Source organism: Loxodonta africana, chromosome Y, assembly GCF_030014295.1.
Source record: "Loxodonta africana isolate mLoxAfr1 chromosome Y, mLoxAfr1.hap2, whole genome shotgun sequence".
In the NCBI taxonomy this organism is placed as follows: Eukaryota; Metazoa; Chordata; class Mammalia; order Proboscidea; family Elephantidae; genus Loxodonta; species Loxodonta africana.
In genome coordinates, this window is record NC_087370.1 from 21,973,472 (window position 1) to 21,992,162 (window position 18,691).

Genomic DNA, 18,691 nt, shown 5'->3' on the forward strand with positions numbered 1-18,691 from the left:
GTATTACTGTGTTGATTACAAGTTTGACATGATTATTTTGCTGCAAATCAACCCACACCTGTCTATCTTCAGAGACCCTGAAGAGCAAAGTATTGCCTCAATGTCAAGGAACTCCTCATTACTCTTCACTGTCTTCCCTCATGATAAGCGTTTCTTCCTGAGCACCATGTCAGCTCTACACATTTGTTTTCCCAGAGACACAACTTCACAGAAACCTGAGCTTCCTTTTCTGACTTTAGCAATCCTTTCACAGCTGCAGTTATTTGGATCCTTTTCCTCTTTTAATGTTACATGTATATCGTGTCCAGTATATTTCTACTTAGCTCTAACTACGCTTGTTCATGTCTCCGTCACTGTCAAAGTTCATAGAAGTATGTCCTAGTAAACTGCTTCTAAACCATTGGTAAAGTGCTGAAACAGTGAAATGTGGCTACGTCTTTATTAACAGTGGTCTTTTTTCCCCAAATAATTTCTTTCCATTTGTTTCATATTGCGAACCTCAACTTGAATTCTTGGGTCAGACTTTGGAAACCTTAAGGATGGAGAAAAGTTACCCAGCAAAGATATAATGGTGGGATACATAAAAAATAACACCTGGTCCTCCATGTTAGGAGAAACCTCTGAATCACACAGTAAGAAAGATGATCATAAAAACCAAGAGAGTCGCTTGAGGTGAGTGTCATTCCAACAAGAGAAAACGGTGCTTCTGGAGAAAATCCTAAGTTGTGATGACGTTCAAATACACATTCATATGTTGATGTGTATATACCAAGGCTTCCAACTGTTTCAGAACAGTTCAGTAATTGCAAACATAAAGAAGGATGGTGTACACATTGCATAGCCTGTTGGATTTTGACCTGAGCAGAGAATAGTTGGCAGTGCCCTGCACAAAGACGATGTCCCACTACACTGCTTTGAATGTGTGTTGCTTGTCACAGTCCTGTTATTGAGTGTTCTGCAGCAGGTTCCTGACACTTTTTCGAATTCATGCAGATCAGATTATTGACAGTACTGTGGGCAGCGATGCACATTGAAAGCTGTGAGATTGGCTGCCATCTTTGTTCAGGGCTCTGTGGTTTGTTCCCAACACAGGTTGAAATCCGATGGGCAACAGATATCCAACGCGAACACTGCCGTTATTTACGTGGGCAATTGTTGAAGCAATACAAACCAGTTTGAAGCCCTGATATGTGCTTATACATATATAAATATATATATATGTGTACGTATATTGTGTATGTATAAACTTTGCTGAAAACTTACGTGTTCAGAGAATTTTCACAACCTTTTCATAAATGTGTGTCAGACATTGAGTATTTGAAACATATTTCACTTAAACACAATGATCAGAAAGCCTCATATTTTAGAAAAGCAGTGACGATTATGGTACTATTTCTGCTAGATGATTTGAAGTATGAAACAGGAGAGAAGTCAAGCGAAAAACTGCATGTTCGCTTTGTTAGGTAATGGTGAAGTGGAAATAATTGATTTCCAACAACATGTTGCCTGTTTTTAACAGAATTCATACAGTAGAACACCTCCGTGAAAAAAATGGAGACAATCCGTGTGGGAAAACCTTCAGGCGGATTCCAAATCTTACCGTGCAGAAAAGAAATCCTCCAGAAGTAAATCCTTTTGAATGCTCTGACTGTGAAAAAGCCATCATGGATCCCTCATCACATAACCACCATGCCTGTCAGTTTATTGCGTGTAGAGAAGCCTGTGGTGGTACCACTCCTATGAGACCTCTTAGTGGCAAGAAACCCCATAAATGTGAGGTATGTGGGAAGGATTTCATTTGTATCTCAACTCTTAAGAATCCTGTGACAACACTCACTAGTGACAATCAGTATAAATGTAATGAGTATGGGAAAGATTTCTATAGTTTCTCGTCCTTTTGGACACATGTGAGAGGTCACAACGGTGAATATAAAGAAAGTTCTTCTAGTGACCCTTTATCCCTCCTTTTCTATAACAGAGATAAGCCCTATGAATGTAGGGAATTTAGGAAAGCCTTTAATTTTTCCTCAGCCCTCACTGCACATTTAGGCACTCACAGTGAAGAGAGGCCTTATGAATGTAAGGAACATGGGAAAGCCTTTGGTTGGCCCTCATACCTCACTACACATATAACAACTCACACTGGAGAGAGGCCTTATGAATGTAATGAATGCGGGAAAGACTTTAGGCAATCCTCAAACCTCATTGTACATAGAAGGATTCAAAGTGGAGAAAGACCTTATGAATGTAAGGAATATGGAAAAGCCTTTAAGTGTTCCTCACATCTCACTAATGATAGAAAAACTCACAGTGGAGACAAGCCATATAAATGTACAGAATGTGCGAAAGCCTTTAGTCAGGCTTCATCCCTTATTACACATATAAGAACTCACAATGGACAGAGGCCTTACGAATGTAAGGAATGTGGGAAAACATTTAGGTATTCTTCTAACTTCACTTCACATATAAGAACTCACAGTGGAGAGAAGCCTTATGAATGTAAGCAATGTGGGAAAGCCTTTAGGCAGTCCTCAGGCCTCATGACACATAGAAGAATTCATACTGGAGAGAGGCCATATGAATGTAAGGAATGTGGGAAAGCCTTTACAGATCCCTCACACCTCACCTCGCATATGCGAACTCACAGTGGAGAGAGGCCTTATGAATGTGAGGAATGTGGGAAAGCCTTTAGTCAGTCAGGAAACCTCACTAAGCATATAAGAACTCACACTGGGCAGAGGCCTTATGAATGTAAGGAATGTGGGAAAGCCTTTAGTCTGCTCTCAACCCTCACTACACATATAAAAATTCACAGTGGAGAGAAGCCTTATGAATGTAAGCAATGTGGAAAAGCCTTTAGCAAGTCCTCAGGCCTCATGACACATAGAAGAATTCATACTGGAGAGCGGCCATATGAATGTAAGGAATGTGGGAAAGCCTTTAGTCACTCAGGAAACCTCACTAACCATATAAGAACTCACAATGGGCAGAGGCCTTATGAATGTAAGGAATGTGGGAAAGCCTATCATCAGCTCTCAAACCTCACTACACATATAAGAACTCACAGTGGAGAGAAGCCTTATGAATGTAAGCAATGTGGGAAAGCCTTTAGGCAGTCCTCAGGCCTCATGACACATAGAAGAATTCATACTGGAGAGAGGCCATATGAATGTAAGGAATGTGGGAAAGCCTTTACAGATCCCTCACACCTCACCTTGCATATGCGAACTCACAGTGGAGAGAGGCCTTATGAATGTGAGGAATGTGGGAAAGCCTTTAGTCACTCAGGAAACCTCACTAACCATATAAGAACTCACAATGGGCAGAGGCCTTATGAATGTAAGGAATGTGGGAAAGCCTTTCGTCAGCTCTCAAACCTCACCACACATATAAAAATTCACAGTGGAGAGAAGCCTTATGAATGTAAGCAATGTGGGAAAACCTTTAGGCAGTCCTCAGGCCTCATGACACATAGAAGAATTCATACTGGAGAGAGGCCATATGAATGTAAAGAATGTGGGAAGGCCTTTCGTACTTCCTCTTCTCTCACAAGACATATAAAAACTCATAGTGGAGGACTTAGGAATGTAAGGAGCGTGAGAAAGCCCTTCCCTGTTCATCACACCTCACATCACATATAACATCTCACTGTGGAGAGACTACTCTGTCAAAAGGGGGGTGTTTCATCCTTAATTCTATAATTTCAAACAGCAAATTTCTGAAAGTCAGTGATAAAAGAACAAAGTTTCTCAGTGTGTAACAAAGCAGTACTACCTCCAAGAAGGGGTCATTCGAATTCCTTTGTGCCTATGAAAGTTTCATTTTCACTATGGGCTTGTCCTCATCGGTGTTTGTTACTTTCTCAGTCCAAGCTAAATTTTACCTTTCGGAAAGTCCTTGACTATAACAAATAAGCCTGTAGGGAATAGCCAGGAGGAAATGTGGTTTTACATTTGTTAATACTTTTATGGATGTTATTTTGTATACAATGAAATACACTCTTCTTGTATTTGGTTTAAGAGTGTTTTTTGAAAAAAATTGTATTCCATGGGAGTTCCACTTTGGAATATAAGCTGACAGTTCCTTCGAAATCTAAACACAGTCCTCCCATTCTGATCTAGCAGTAACACTCCTAGGTATTTACCCACATGAGTTAAAAACATATATCCATATAAAAACCTGCTCACAAATGTTTATAGCAGCTTTCTACATAATTACAATAATTGAAAGCACCCAAAATGTCATTGAATAGGTAAATGGGTAAACAAATAGTGAGACATCCATTCAACGGTGTATTATTCAGTGATGAAAATAATTAAGCTATCAAGGTAGGAAAAGTTATGGAGGAATCTCAAATCCACACTACGTGAAAGAAGCTGGTCTAGAAAAGCTACATCCTGTGTGATCCCAAGCCTATGGCATTCTGGAAAAGTATGAAGTGTAGAGGCAGTACAAAAATCATTGATTGCCACGGGTTTGGGGAGAGGCAGGAGGAACGAATAGGTGGAGCCCAGGGAATTTTTACCACTGTGTAACTATTCTGTAGGAAATGTAATGATGGACTGATGACAGTATGCATTTGTCAAAACCTATAGGAGTATAAACACAAAGAGTGAACCCTGATGAAGTCTATGTATTTTAGTTGCAAACCACGTCTCACTATTGATGTGCCCGTTGTTACAAACGTATCCCACACCACAGGAATGCAACATGTTAACAATAGGAGAAACACTGGGTGTAGGTGGGATGCATGGGGAGTCTGTACTTGATGCACAATTTTTCAGTAAATCCTCATGTCTCTGAAAACAAAGTCAATTTCAAAACTATGAAAACTATGGCATCCCATTTTTGTTTTGTTTTTATAACAGGGGCTGCAGAATCTATTGAAGTTTCTTATATCTTTTTCGTATGAACTAAGTAGACATCATTTGTTTTTGTTTCTTATAAGTGAATTTAAAAACTATTGTAAAATGCATGTAAAAAATAAATTTTGCCATTTTAACCATCTGAAGTGTACAAATGCATTAGTTACATTCACAATGTTGTGCAACCATCAACCCTCTTTCAAAAATTCTTCATCCCATCCCATTTGGAACAAAGGAGAATGAAGAAAACCAAACACACACAGAAAATTTAGCCCAAGGTACTAAACGAGTACATGAACCAGAGACTGCACCAGCCTGAGACCAGAACAGCTAGATGGTGCCTGGCTGCCAGCAATGAGTGTCCTACCAGGGAACACAACACAGAGTCTCAGACAAAATGGGATAAAAATGTAGAACAGAGCTCAGATTCATGTTTGAGCAGATTTCATGGTCTGATAGAGACTGGAGGAGCCCCCGAGACCTTGGCCCCCAGACACACTGCAAACTGCTAACTGAAACCATTCTCCAAGCCCACTCATCAGACAAAGATTAGACAGGAGTGTAAAACCGGAAGTAATAAGCATGAGGAATGTGCTTCTTAGTTCAATTAGATTTATAAGACCAAATAGGTAGCTCCTGCCCAAAAGCAGGATGAGAAGGCAGGAAGGGACAGGGAAATTGGTCAAATGGACACAGGGAACCCAGGGGATTCCAACTAATGCCACAAAACAATATCTATGTAAATTTCTTAATAAGAAACTAACTTAAGGTGTAATGTTTCACCTAAAGAATAAGAAAAGTTTTTTTTCATCACCCCAAAGAGAAACTCTGTACCCAACAAGCAATAAGTCCCCATTTCTACTCCCTCCAGTGCCTGGTAACTAATAATAAACTGTTCTCTCTGCCTTTGCCAGTTCTGGACATTTCACATAAACGGAATTGTATGAAATTCGTCCTTTAGTGTCTGGCTTATTTCACTCCTCGTAATATGTGTTCAAGGTTCATCGATCACCTTGCATATAATACCAGAACTTCATTTCTCTTTGTGGTTGAATAAATATTCAATTTCTTCATCAGTGGCATAAGTTGTTGATGCATAAATTTGAATAATATTTGTATTCACTGTTCTTCCTTGTAGGCATATGGATATTATGGTGTCATTGACAGTGTTGTAATGCAGGATCTTGAAATGTTCTTTTTGATCATGAATGCAATTCCATTCCTCTTCAATTTGTCATTCCTGGCATAGTTGGTCATACGAATGTCTGATGTGTCCCATACCAGTCCATTTCAGCTCAGTAAAACCTAGGATATTGATCTTTATGAGTTCCATTTCATTTCTGATAACTTCCAAAGCTGCAGAATTTCATTAATAATGGTAATGTGGGGCAGCTAACAGGATTGAGAAAATGCTCACCATCACTAGCCATTAAAGAAATGCAAATGAAAACTACTGCGAGGCAGGGAGAGAGGGATATTCACTAACTAGATAGCAGACAAAAATGTAGGCGATGGGAAGTACAACTGAAGAAAAACAAAAGGAATTTCCTCAATACAACCAAAAGCTTCAAAGGCCAGAGTAGTAAGGACAGGTGTCTGGAGACAATGGTTGCAAGGGACGTGTCGGTCAACTGGCATAACAAAATGTATTAAGAAAACAGTCTGCATTCCACTTTGGTGAGAGGCCGCTGGGGTTTTAAATGCTACGAAGCGGCCATGTAAGATGCATCAATTGGTCTGAACCCACATAGAGCAAAGGAGAATGAAGAACACCAAAGACTCAAGAGAAATACGAGCCCAAGAAACAGGGCCACATAAACCAGAGACTCCACCAGCCTGAGACTCAAAGAACTAGATGGTGCCCAGCTGCTGGTGATCATTGCCCTGGGAGAACACAACAGAGAATACCTGATGGAACAGGACAATAGTGGGATGCAGATCTTCAAATCTCATAAAAAGCCCAGGCTTAATGGTCTGCCTGAGACCTAGGGACCCTGACAGCCAAGGTCCCCGAACCTTTGATAGCCCAAGATTGGAACCATTCCCGAAACCAACTCTACACACAGCGATTGGCCTGGGCTATAAGACAATGATGCTGCTGAGGAGTGAACTTCATGGCTCAAGCAGACACATAGGATTATGTGGGCAACTCCTGTGTGGTGGCGAGATGGGAAGGAAGAGGGGGACAGGAGCTCGCTGAATGGACACGGGGAATGCAGGGTGGAGAGGAGGAATGTGCTGTCTCGTTAAGGGGAGCACAGCTAGGACTGCATAGCAAGGTCTGCACAGCTTTTTGTATGAGAGACTGACTTGATGTGTAAACTTTAACCTAAACCACATTAAGTTAAAGAAAACTATGAGCTACCTTCTTACCCCAACATTATTGGCACGTAAGAACAACAACAACAAAAACCCAAAAATCAATGCTGGAGAGGTTGCAGGGATGTCATGGGTTGAATTATGTCCCCCCGGAAATGTATTAACTTGGTTAAGTCATGATTCCCAGTATTCTGTGGTTGTCCTCCATTTTGTGATTGTAGTTTTATGTTAAGGAGGATTAGCGTGGGATGTAACACCCTTACCAGGTCACCTCCCTGATCCAATGAAAAGGGAGTTTCCCTGGGGTGTGGCATGCACCACCTTTCATGAGAGATAAAAGGAAAAAGAAGTGAGCAGAGAGACAGGGGAACCTCATACCGGAAAGCACTGCCGGGAGCAGAGCGTGTCCTTTGGACCCAGGGTCCCTGCTCAGAGAGGCTTCCAAAGCTGGGACAGATTGAGGAGAAGGCTGACAGTAAAAGCCTTTCCCTGGAGCCGACGTCTCAAATTTGGACTTTCAGCCTACTTTACTGTGAAGAAATAAATTTCTCTTTGTTAAAGCCATCCACTTGTGGTATCTCAGTTATAGCAGCACTAGATGACTCAGACAAGGGACAGTGGAACTCTTCCGCACTGCTGGTGAGAATGTAAAGTGGTACAACCATTTTGGAAGACGATTTGGTGCTTCCATAAACAAACTAGAAGTAGAAATACCATAGGATTCAGCAATGCCACTCCTAGGAATATACCCTAGAGAAATAAGAGCCATCACGCAAATAGACATACCCATACGCATGTTCACTGCAGCATTGTCTACAATAGCAAAAAGATGGAAATAACCTAAGTGCCCATCGACAGGTGAATGGATGTCTTAGTCAACTAGTGCTGCTATAAGAGAAATGCCACAAGTGGATGGTTTTAACACAGAGAAATTTTATTCTCTCACAGTCCAGAAGGCTAGAAGTCTGAATTCAAGGCACTGTCATCTCCAAGGGAAGACTTTCTCTCTGTGTTGTCATCAGTCTTGCCTTGGTCTGGGAGCATCCCAGTGCAGGAACCTCAGGTCCAAAGGACACACACTGCTGCTGGCACTGCTTTCTTGGCGATATGAGATCCCCATCTCTCTCTGATGGTTTCTCTCTTTTATATCTCAGAAGAGATCGCCTTAAGACACTACCTAGGCTTGTAGACCTCATCAATATAACTGCTGCTAATTCATCTTATTACATCATAGTGATAGGATTTACACCAGATAGAGAAATCAGAAGATAAAATGGTAGATAATCATACAAGGGAATCATGACCTATTGAAAATGAGAGATATATTGGGGGGGGGGATGCAATTCAATCCATGACAATGGGTAAACAACCTATGGTACCTGAACACAATGGAATACTATGCAAATATAATGAAGAATGATGAATCTGCGGAACATCTCACAACACGGATGAGTTGGGAGGGCATTTTAATGAGTGAAATGGGTCAGTCACAAAAGGACGAATACTGTTCGAGACCACTATTAAAAAACTTAAGAAGTTTTAGACACGGAAACAATCTTTGATGGTTACAATGGAAGAGCGAGGAGGGAAAGAAAAACACTAGTCAATAGTTAAGAGGTAGCTTTGATGAAGGCTAAGGCACTAGGGAATACTGGGGAAGTCAGCAGAACTTGATCAAGCCAAGGTCATGGAAACTTCATAGACAAATCCAAATTCCCTGAGGGACCGAATTACTGGACTGAGGGCTAGGGACCATTGACTCATTAATATTTAGCTCAATTGGCATAACACACTTTAAAACGAAAATGTTCTGCATCCTACTTTGTTGAGTAGCATCTGGGGTCTTAAAAGCTCGTGAGTGGCCATCTAAGATGCTCCACTTTTCTCACCTTGTCTGGAGCAAGGAATAATGAAGAACACCACAGACACAAGGTAAAGATTAGTTCAAAGCACTAATGAATAACTACCACAGCCTCCACCAGATAGTGCAGCACAACCAGATGGTGCCCTGCTTTCAACACCGACTGCTCTGACAGGGATCACAATAGAGGATCCCAGACAGAGCTGGAGGAAAAAGTAGAACAAAATCCAAACTCACAAGAGAAAACCAGACTTACTGGTCTGACAGAGACTGAGAAACCCTGAGAGTATGGCCCCCAGACAGCCTTTTAACTCAGTACTGAAGTCACTCCTCAGGTTCACTCTTCAGCCAAAGATTAGAAAGGCACCATAAAAAAAAAAAAAGGGAAGTGAATTGTAGAAAGTACGAATCTAGGAAAATTGGAAGTCTCCATTCCTGCTACTATTTTAACACAAGTCCAGTCCCTAATCATATTTCCCAAGATTCCCAGATGGGACAAGTATATAGTCCCCATTTATTTCTTTATACCCTTATGAAATGTTTTCTTTCTGTTTTGGAGACACTCCCCCTACATCAGTGCTTCTCAACTGGGGACCATTTGACCTCAGGATATGTGGCAATATCTGCAAACACTGCGACGGAGGCACGTGCTAATACACTCTAGTGTTTTAGAGGCCAAGGAGGCTGCTGAACATCCTACATGCATCCTGGGCTATGGAGCCCTGGTGGAAGCCGTTGCACATGGACAAAAACTGGCCTAACAGTAGGGGACAAAATCCAGGGACACATCAAAACTTCCCTTTTACATAACAATAGCCAACATCTACTTGGAACTTCACGTGGTATTTCTTGTGCTGGTGATTTACCATATTAGCTCATTTAATCCTCATATCAACCACATGTGGCACACTTTGTCATAGCCTCTCTTTCCCAGATGAGGAAACTGAGGCACAGGGGAGCTAAGCATATTTCTCAAAACCACCTTCTATTCAGGTGGCATCAAGATTTTTAAGCCAGGAAAGGAAAACCTAACAGTTCACACTATTAACTGCTCTGTTCCATCACCCATGGACACATGTGTCCAGCACAGGACATTGGCCGTGTCTCTGGCAGGGACTCTCACTAAAGAAACGTCTGCAGGGCTCCCTTTATGCCTTTGTTCACCAAGTTGTAGATGAAGGGCTTTGTCATGGAAGCGACCACCGTGTACAGAACGGCAAACACCCCTGCAGAAGTGACACACAGACATAAGCAGGCAGGCATCGTAGAACAAGGAGACAAACGAGAGGTGAGACCCACAGGAGAAAATGTTTTATACTTCCTGTTACGGATCGAATTTGTATCCCCCCAAAGGATGTGTTATAAACCTTAATCCCTATACTTGTGGATATAGTGCTATTTGGGAGTGGGGTTTCTTGGTTATGTTAATGAGGCAATATCAGTGTAAGGTATGTCTTAAGTCAGTCTCTTTCGAGATGCAAAAAAATTAGATTGAGCAAGCAGGCGAGCAGAGCTGGAGGAAGACAGATGCCACACCACATGAAGATAACCAAGAAACAGAGATCAGAAGCTGAGAAGAGACGAGGACCTTCCCTCAGAGGCCACAGAGAAAGGAAGTCTTCCCTAGAGCTGGTGTCCTGAATTTGAACTTCCAGCTCCCTAAACTGTTGCGAAAATAGCTTTGTTTGTTATGGCCACCCACTTGTGTTATTTCTGTTATATCAACACTAGACAACGAAGAATTTGTTATGGGACAGTGGGATGCTGCTCTAAAAAATATCTAAAATGTGGAAGTGGTTTTCGAATTGGGTAATAGGAAAAGCGTGGAAGAGTTTTAATGTGCATAATAGTCAAAGCCTAGATGGTCTTCAAGAGAAGGTCGGTAGAGCTATGGACATCAGAAGCAATTCTGGTGAGGGCTCAGAAAGAAGTGAGGTGAGCCATAGAAAATTCTCCATCATTTTAGAGAATACATATGGTGCCATCAACAGAATGTTGCTAGACATGTGGACATTAAATGTGCTTCTGCTAGTGCTTTAAAAGGTGAACATGTGATTGGACGATGGAGGAGGACTAATTCTTTTTAGGCAACGTCAAGGAGCTTGCCTGAATTATGTCCAAATGTTCTGTGGGAGGCAGACCTTATAACTAATGACCTGGGATAGAAGGGTGAGGGGATTTCTAAGCAAGGTCTTAAAGATGTCACATGGTTTCTTCTTACTGCTAATAGTAAAATGCAAGAGGAAAGAGATGGACTTAAAAGTGAACTGTGCAACATGAAAACAGAACTTAAAGTTTCGGAAAATTCTGTTGAACAAACTAAGGACACGTGTCCTAGAATGTTTGTCAAGGACGTGGCTGCAAAAGGAAAGCCCTCTGCCTCTTGGAATTCTACAGGCAAGAAAGTGGGCAGAGGAGCTACATCTGTTGTCCTCCAAAAGAAGAATAATCACTGCAGCTGCTCTGAGATCAGCAGAAAAGTTGGAAGGAATAGCAGAACCAGGGCTGACTGATTGTCAAAGGGTGTAGCCAAGAACTCCTGGGTTTCAAAGGGTGCAGACACACCCTCCTAGGTTTCAAAGACTTAAATCTCCAGCATCTCGGTTTTGGCATGTGGGGCTGCCATTCAGTTGTGTCAAGAGGATTGTTCTGCTGCTCAAAGCTGAGGGAGTGGGGTTGCCATGCTCAAGGGGCAGGAGAATGGTGTCTGCCAGGGTCGAGGGGAAATAGTCGCCGCTCAGGTGGACTAGGAGGATAGGGCTACCTAAAGCCAAGGGAGCAGAGTAGCCAACCCAGTGGCCTTGGAAGTTAGGTGTGAAACCCCAAGCCGAGAGACCTCCAACCAGAATCCAGAAAGCATGGCCAACACCCACGCTCTGGAGGGTGGGAACATTGCCCAGATGCTCTCAGGGAACAGAGCATTATTTTCAAGCCTTTAGAAACAATGAAATTTGTTCTGCTGGGTTTTGGACTTGGTTGGTGCCTATTATCCCTTCTTTCCCTCCGATTTCTCCAATCTGTAATGGAAATATTTACCTTATGCCTATTCCACCATTGTACTTTGGAAACAGATGACTTGTAGTCTAGGTTTCACAGGTTTACAGATGCAAAGGAATTTTGACACATCTTTGATTTTCAGGATTCAGAAGATGAGATTTTGGGCTTGGAGTTGATTTAAGACATTTAGGATGGTGTGACGTGAATGTTTTTTGCATGCGGTGAAGACACGCATTTGGGGGGAGTCAAAAGTGAAATGTTATGTATTGAATTGTGTCGCCCAGAAATCTGTGTTGTAAATCCTAAACCCTATCCCTGTGGTTATAATTCAGTCTGCTAGTGGGTTTTCTCATATTAATGAGACAGTGTTAGTGAAGATAGTATGGATCATTTTTGTAATCTCAGAAATCTGTTTTGAGATATAAAAAGAGAAATTTTAAGCAAGCAACCTAACAAACATGCAGAGATCGAGGGAAAGACATGCCAGATCACGTGAAGATCATCAGGGAACAGAGAAACACGACCTGAGACAAGGACTTTCCCCGGAACCCACGGAAAGAGAAAGCATTTCCCTAGAGGCAGCACCCTGAATTTAGGCTTCTAGCCTCCTAAAGTGTGAGAAAATTAATTTGTTAAAGCCAGCCACTTCTGGTATTTCTGTTACAGCAGCTCTAGGTAACAAAGTCACTTCCCTTCCTTTCTTCAGATGCTCAGTATATAATACTCAGTTTCTGCATATCTGAAAAGGATCTGAGCAAGAGGAAGAAAAACCATGACGTCTGTCACAATATATAACACAAGGTTATTGATGAAGGTGTTGGAGTAGGCAAGCTTGAGGACTTTGGTGAGCTCACAGAAATAGCGGGGGATTTCACTGCACAGAAAGTACCAGCACAGTCAAAGGGTCAGGAAGAGCACCCAGCATGCTGACAAGCCAAGGGTTTTGAATGACTGTAGTGCTGAGACAGAAAGGTCCACATAAACCAGAGGGTCCATCACCCTGAGACCAGAAGAACTAGATGGTGCACAGCTACCACCAATGACTGCCCTAACAGGGAACACAATAGGGACCACTGACAGAGCAGGAGAAAAGCACCGTGGAGAACTCAAATTCTAGTAAAAAACCAGACTTAGTGGTCTGACTGAGACTGGAGGAACCCCCGAAAACATGACCCCCGGATTCTCTGTTCACCCAAAAGTAAAACCATTCCCGAAGCCAACTCTTCAGACGTAGAATAGACTGCACTATAACGCATAAAATGATACTCATGAAGAGTGTGCTTCTTAGTTCAAGCAGATACACAAGACTAAATGGGCAGCTCCTGTCCAGAGGCGAGATGAGACAGCGAAAGGGATAGGAGCTAGTTGAATGGACACGGAAAATCTGGGGTGGAAGGGAGAAATGTGTGGTCACATTACACGGATAGCAACTAGGGTCACATAACAATGTGTGTATAAACTTTTGTATTAGAAACTAACTTGAGCTGTAAATTTTCAACTAAAGCACACATACAAAAAAGAACAGGGCTTGTTGGGTTTGAGGTGGTGGGGCTGCCAGAGGGATTTCAAGAATGGGGCCGCCCAAGGCAAGGGAGCAGTGTTGCCATCTCAGTGGGCTTCAAAGGCCAAGATCAAGCTCAGGATTCAGGGGCTTACACCCAGAATCCGAAGATCATGGTCAACACCTAGACTCTGGAATGCAGGGTTATTGCCTGGATGTTCTCAGAGACCAGAGGATTATTTTGAAGCCTTGAGTGATAATATATGTTGGGGTGCTGGGTTTTGGACTTACTTGGTGCCCCTTATCCCTTCTTTCCCTCTAATTTGCCCCTCTTGTGATAGAAATGTCAACATTGTTTCTGTTCTACTATTGTACTTTGGAAACAGATAATTTGTAACCTAGATTTCACAGGTTCACAGATGAAGAGGAATTTTGTCCGAGGATGGAATATGCCTAAAGTTTCACCCGTATTTGATTTAGATGACTTGGAAGATGAGATTTTGAACTTAGAATTGATTTAAGACTTTTGGAATGATGTGATGGGGTGAATGGGTTTTGCATGTGGCAGATATATTCAATTTGGCGGCCAAAATGTGGAATGTTACAGACTGAATTGTGTCTCCCAAAAGTATTGTCATAAATCCTGCCCTATATATCTGTGGTCATATTCCCATTTGGGAATGGGTTGCCTGTGTTATGCTAATGAGACAGGATTAGTGCTGGCTGTGTCTGGAGTCAATGTCTTTTGAGATATAAAAGAGACCCAACAAGTAAGCCAGAGAAGCTGAGATGGAGGAAGAGAGTTGACAAGCCACATGAAGAACACTCGGGAGCACCTCGGGAAGAGATAAGGACCTTCTCCGAATTGTATTTATTTTGTTGTTGTTGAGAATATACACAGCAAAACATACAGCAATTCAACAGTTTCTACATGTACCATTTAGTGATATTGATTGCATTCTTCAAGTTGTGTAACCCTTCTCCTCCTCCTTTTCTGAGTTCTTCTTCCCCCATTAACATAAATTCATTGCTCCCTAAGTTTCTTATCTAATCTTTCCTGCTGCTGTTGTCAGTTTGATCCCACATAGATAGTTCCTGAAAGGGCCCGATGCTCAAGGTAGGCATTTTTGACGAGTTAAACAACTGTTTAGGTTTTAGAAGACTTCAGGGGATATTTTTGGTTTAAGGTTTAATGTTTATCTCAGGGCAATATTTTCAGGGGTTCATTCAACCTTCATGGATTCAGGAAGTTGGAGTCCATGAGAATTTGAAATTCTTATCTATATTTTATCCCTTTTTATGAGGATTCTTCTACAGAGCCTTTGATCAAAATGTTCAGTAATGGTACTCAGGTACCACCCAGTTCTTCTGGTCTCATGGTATTGGAAGCAGTTTTTCATGGAGACAATTATCTACACTTTCCATATGTTCTTTATATTCCTGACTCAAGTTTTTCCTCTGTTGCTGCCGGTGAATACAGACCGACTGTTATGTCTTTCATGGCTCCTTGTAAGTGTTTAAGACCCCAGGCACTACACAACTAACTAGAAGGTATAAGTACTAAACATGTGATTAGGCCACTTAATCAGAATATCCCATGAAACCATGATCCTAAACCTCCAAACCGAGTAAACAAATCTGAACAGATTTAAGCTGATTCAGCATCTACTTCATTTTTTAACGTTGTAAATATCTCTCACAAACCACTTCCTTCTTCATCATTTTTTATTTTTATTGCACTTTACGTAAAAAAATTTTTTTTTTAAGTTTACAAATCAGATAAGTCGCTCATACAAAAATTTATATAACCTTGCTATGTTGACATCTGAAGGGCCTATGCATCTGCATTCTACCCCTCACCCACCTGGATAAGAGACTAGGCTGGATGTGGGGTCTTTACATCTCTAAAATCCCAAATTCCAAGAATCGCCAAGACGTGAGGGTGGGTGGGCGTGTCCAAGTCAGAAAAGTCCTTTGGATAGAACTGCTGATCCGCTGGGAGTTAAAAAATTAACAGGCAAAAGAAGGGATGTGCAACACAGAGGTTTAGTCAGAGAATTCTCCTTTCTTCCATCTACAACAGTTCATCAACTGTTTTCCTTATCATGGGAGTTGGCTCTCGAATCATGAAAAGATACACATTCTGTAGTTTGCCACCTCTCATTTTTAAATAACCAAGTTGTTTATGTCAGGAAGCCTCTAAATTGTAGTTTCGGTGGAGTAGAATTTGACCCAAGGATATCTAAATGTGTTTATTTTCTTCTTTTCAGTAATGAAAAAGGAGCCCTGTTAGCACAGTGGCTACGTGTTCAGCTCCTAACGAAAGATAGGCGTTTGAAACCCACCAGCTACTCTGCGGAAGAAAGATGTGGCAGTCTGCTTCTGTAAAAACTATAGCCTTGGAAACCCTATGGGGCAATCCTACTCTGTCCTATAGAGTCCTTATGAGTTGCAATCCACTCGACGTCCACAGATCGGTAATCCAATTCTCTGTGCCATGATAGACACGTAATCTAACAATGTGGATACTTCTTTGATTTTCCTTTCCCTCTGTGTAAGAGCTTTCAAAATAGAAGCGTTCGGTGTATCTAAAAAGGCTAGCTCGAGCCTCGGCCTCATGATTCCATTTTGTTATTTCCACTTTTACCAGACAACAGTTAATTTTCCGACAGGCTTAATCTGGTATCTAAAGAAATGTTTCTCTTTGTAACCACGCTAAGAAAGAATGTTGTCAGCTTTTCCCCAGGGTCCCTGGATACAAACAGTGTACCTAACCTGTACATTCTCAGAAAAAATTGTCTTGCAAACCTGTGCAGAGAAATTCCTTAACCAGGGGAAGACTGATGACAAGGACTTTCCGCAAGAGCTAAAAGAGAGAAAGCCTTCCCCTGGAGATGGCACCCTTAATTTGGACTTGCAGTATTCTAGACAGTGAGAGAACAAATTTCTGTTTATTAAAGCCATCCACCTGTGGTATTCCTGTTATAGCAGCACTAGGTAACTAAGAATTTGGCAGTAGCAGTGGGGTGGTGGCGTGCTGCTTTGACAGATACCTAATATGTGGAAGCTGTTTTTCAACTGGGAATGGATAGAGGCTGGACGAGTTTTAAAGTGCCTAAGAGTAGAAGCGTAGATTGCCTTGAAGAGAGTGTTGGTGGAATTCTGGACATCAAAGACAATTGTGATGAGCACTCAGAAGAAAGTGAAAAGAGCTGTTAAAGCCATCCACTTGGGGAATTTCCAATATAACAGCACTAGATGAGTAAGACAACAGGTGAGCCTGGGGCTCCCTCTACTGGGACACTGGTTTGGGGTTCATGTTCCAAAACGCTATAAGCTGACTTTAGTAGAATTTCGGAATTTCAGTGATCACTTTGGGAAAATGAGTTCCCATTTGCATTGTCTATTTTCCTCTGTGGGGCACTTTTTTGGTGATCAGCTTTTGTCAGAGGGTCTGATATACCTCCATGTGAGACTCTGGCAAGTTAATCAGTTTTATCTAAAACCTGTGTTTTTGTGGAATTGACTTGATCTTACCAAAGAAATGCTGTATACCTTTTAAGAAACTGGAATCCCTATTTGTTTTCTCTTATGTTGTTTAAGGGTAGAAGCTTGATTTGTGAGCTGGCCTCACAGACTAGTAAGTTTATGATGTTCTTCTGTCCTTTTTGTTGTGAAGCTTGACTCTGATCTAGTAAGTGTAATCACAGTAATCTTTTAGTCCACTCAGTCCTATGTAGTTAATTTCAGTTCCACAGGATCCTGGGTCAGGAACAGTCTGTATACCCATCAACTTCTACACGAGAGTTCTGGAAATCTTCATTCAGCCTAGTGTATTCCATCTTCAAAATATCACACCTTTTTTCATAAGTCCAATGTAGTCCATCTTTTGTAGGACTATTTTGATCAAGGATTTTCAGTGAGGCAGCAAAATAAAAACTTATATGCAAATGACAAAACTTTCAAACGCCATGGTTAACTTATAATAATTCATATAAGTGGAAGATCTGATGGAAACTAATTACAAAAGTAATGCAAAGTCAAATGAAGTAAATTGAAAAAAATTTCTAAACAATAACTAACCTTATCTTCAAAGAACTTTGGATACAACACATAGTAATCTTGAGATGTAATACTATATAGTCAGGGTACCATATTTTTACACAAACAATATGTACCTTCTATTTTTGTTTTGCAGCCGTGCCTTTTCCCATGAAGTATTTTGTTAAGCGCTGTATGCTAGTTTTTATTACAGCAACATGAAAAAAATTGGTATAGCGGCACTTATGAAAATGCCTTCTGGGGGGAAGGTGCAGTTGGCAACGAAAAACAGGAGGCCCTCGTTATTTGTGTAAAAATACAGGATACCCCAAATATAACAAGATCATCAAGTTTTTGGAGCCCTGGTGGCACAGTTATTATCAGCTCTGCTGCTAAACCAAAGGTTAGTGATTCAAATCCACCAGCAACTCCTTGGAATCCCTATGGGGTAGTTCTACTCAAATTGACTAGACAGCAACAGATTTGGTTTCGGTGTTTTGGATTAAGTCTCTAAACATCTGAACAGTAATTAAAAAAAAACTCCATAGGTAAATGATGGGAATGCCCCATTAAGAACATTGCCTCAGATGATGCTAGATTCAAAAGAAATAATGACTAATTAAAAAATAAAATTATGACAGTATCATGTGCTTCTTGTCTAGTATCAGGCACGCTGACACATAAATTTTTAACCCAAAGAAAATGACACTTCTGATTTGACAACACATTTCATGTAACTGATAACACATTCAATAAATCTTTTAAACAGTCTTTGTTATATATCTTTTGTTGAATCTAAAATTTTTTTTCTAAATTTTTTGTTTTTGTTGAGAATATGCACAGCAAACCACACACCAATCCAACAGTTTCCAAATGTACAATTTAGTGACAGATGATATTCTTCAAGGTGTGCAACCATTCTCGTCATCCTTTTCTAAGCTGTTCTTCCCCTATTAACATAAATTCACTGACTCCTGAGATTCCTGTCAAATCTTTGGAGTTGTTGCTGTCAATTTGATACCTTACAGTTTTTAAAAGTTTATAATGATCAATGCAGACATTTTTCAGTAGTTAAGCTAAACATCGTTTGGTTTTAAGAAGACTTCA

The 18,691-nt window shown here is 41.1% G+C and overlaps 2 protein-coding genes across 2 annotated transcripts in view; both read left to right on the forward strand.

Moving 5' to 3' along the window:
- Positions 1-1,499: 1,499 nt before the first annotated feature.
- On the forward strand, positions 1,500-3,643 carry LOC135229037 (zinc finger protein 883-like). The gene has a single exon (XM_064278774.1). It carries the CDS (start codon positions 1,500-1,502, stop codon positions 3,639-3,641), a length of 2,142 nt encoding a protein of 713 aa, XP_064134844.1. The 3' UTR covers positions 3,642-3,643.
- Positions 3,644-10,219: 6,576 nt separating this feature from the next.
- The window catches only part of LOC104846955 (zinc finger protein 420-like), a 55,979-nt gene continuing 47,507 nt past the window's right edge, over positions 10,220-18,691 (forward strand). Inside the window, exon 1 of the mRNA XM_064278775.1 lies at positions 10,220-10,333. Within this exon, the coding sequence (XP_064134845.1) occupies positions 10,220-10,333 (114 nt within the window). The remainder of the gene's footprint in view (positions 10,334-18,691) is intronic.

What these genes read in the sequence shown, in the direction of transcription:
- LOC135229037 (XM_064278774.1), top strand. Translation starts at nt 1,500, where the DNA reads ATGTTGCCTGTTTTTAACAGAATTCATACAGTAGAACACCTCCGTGAA.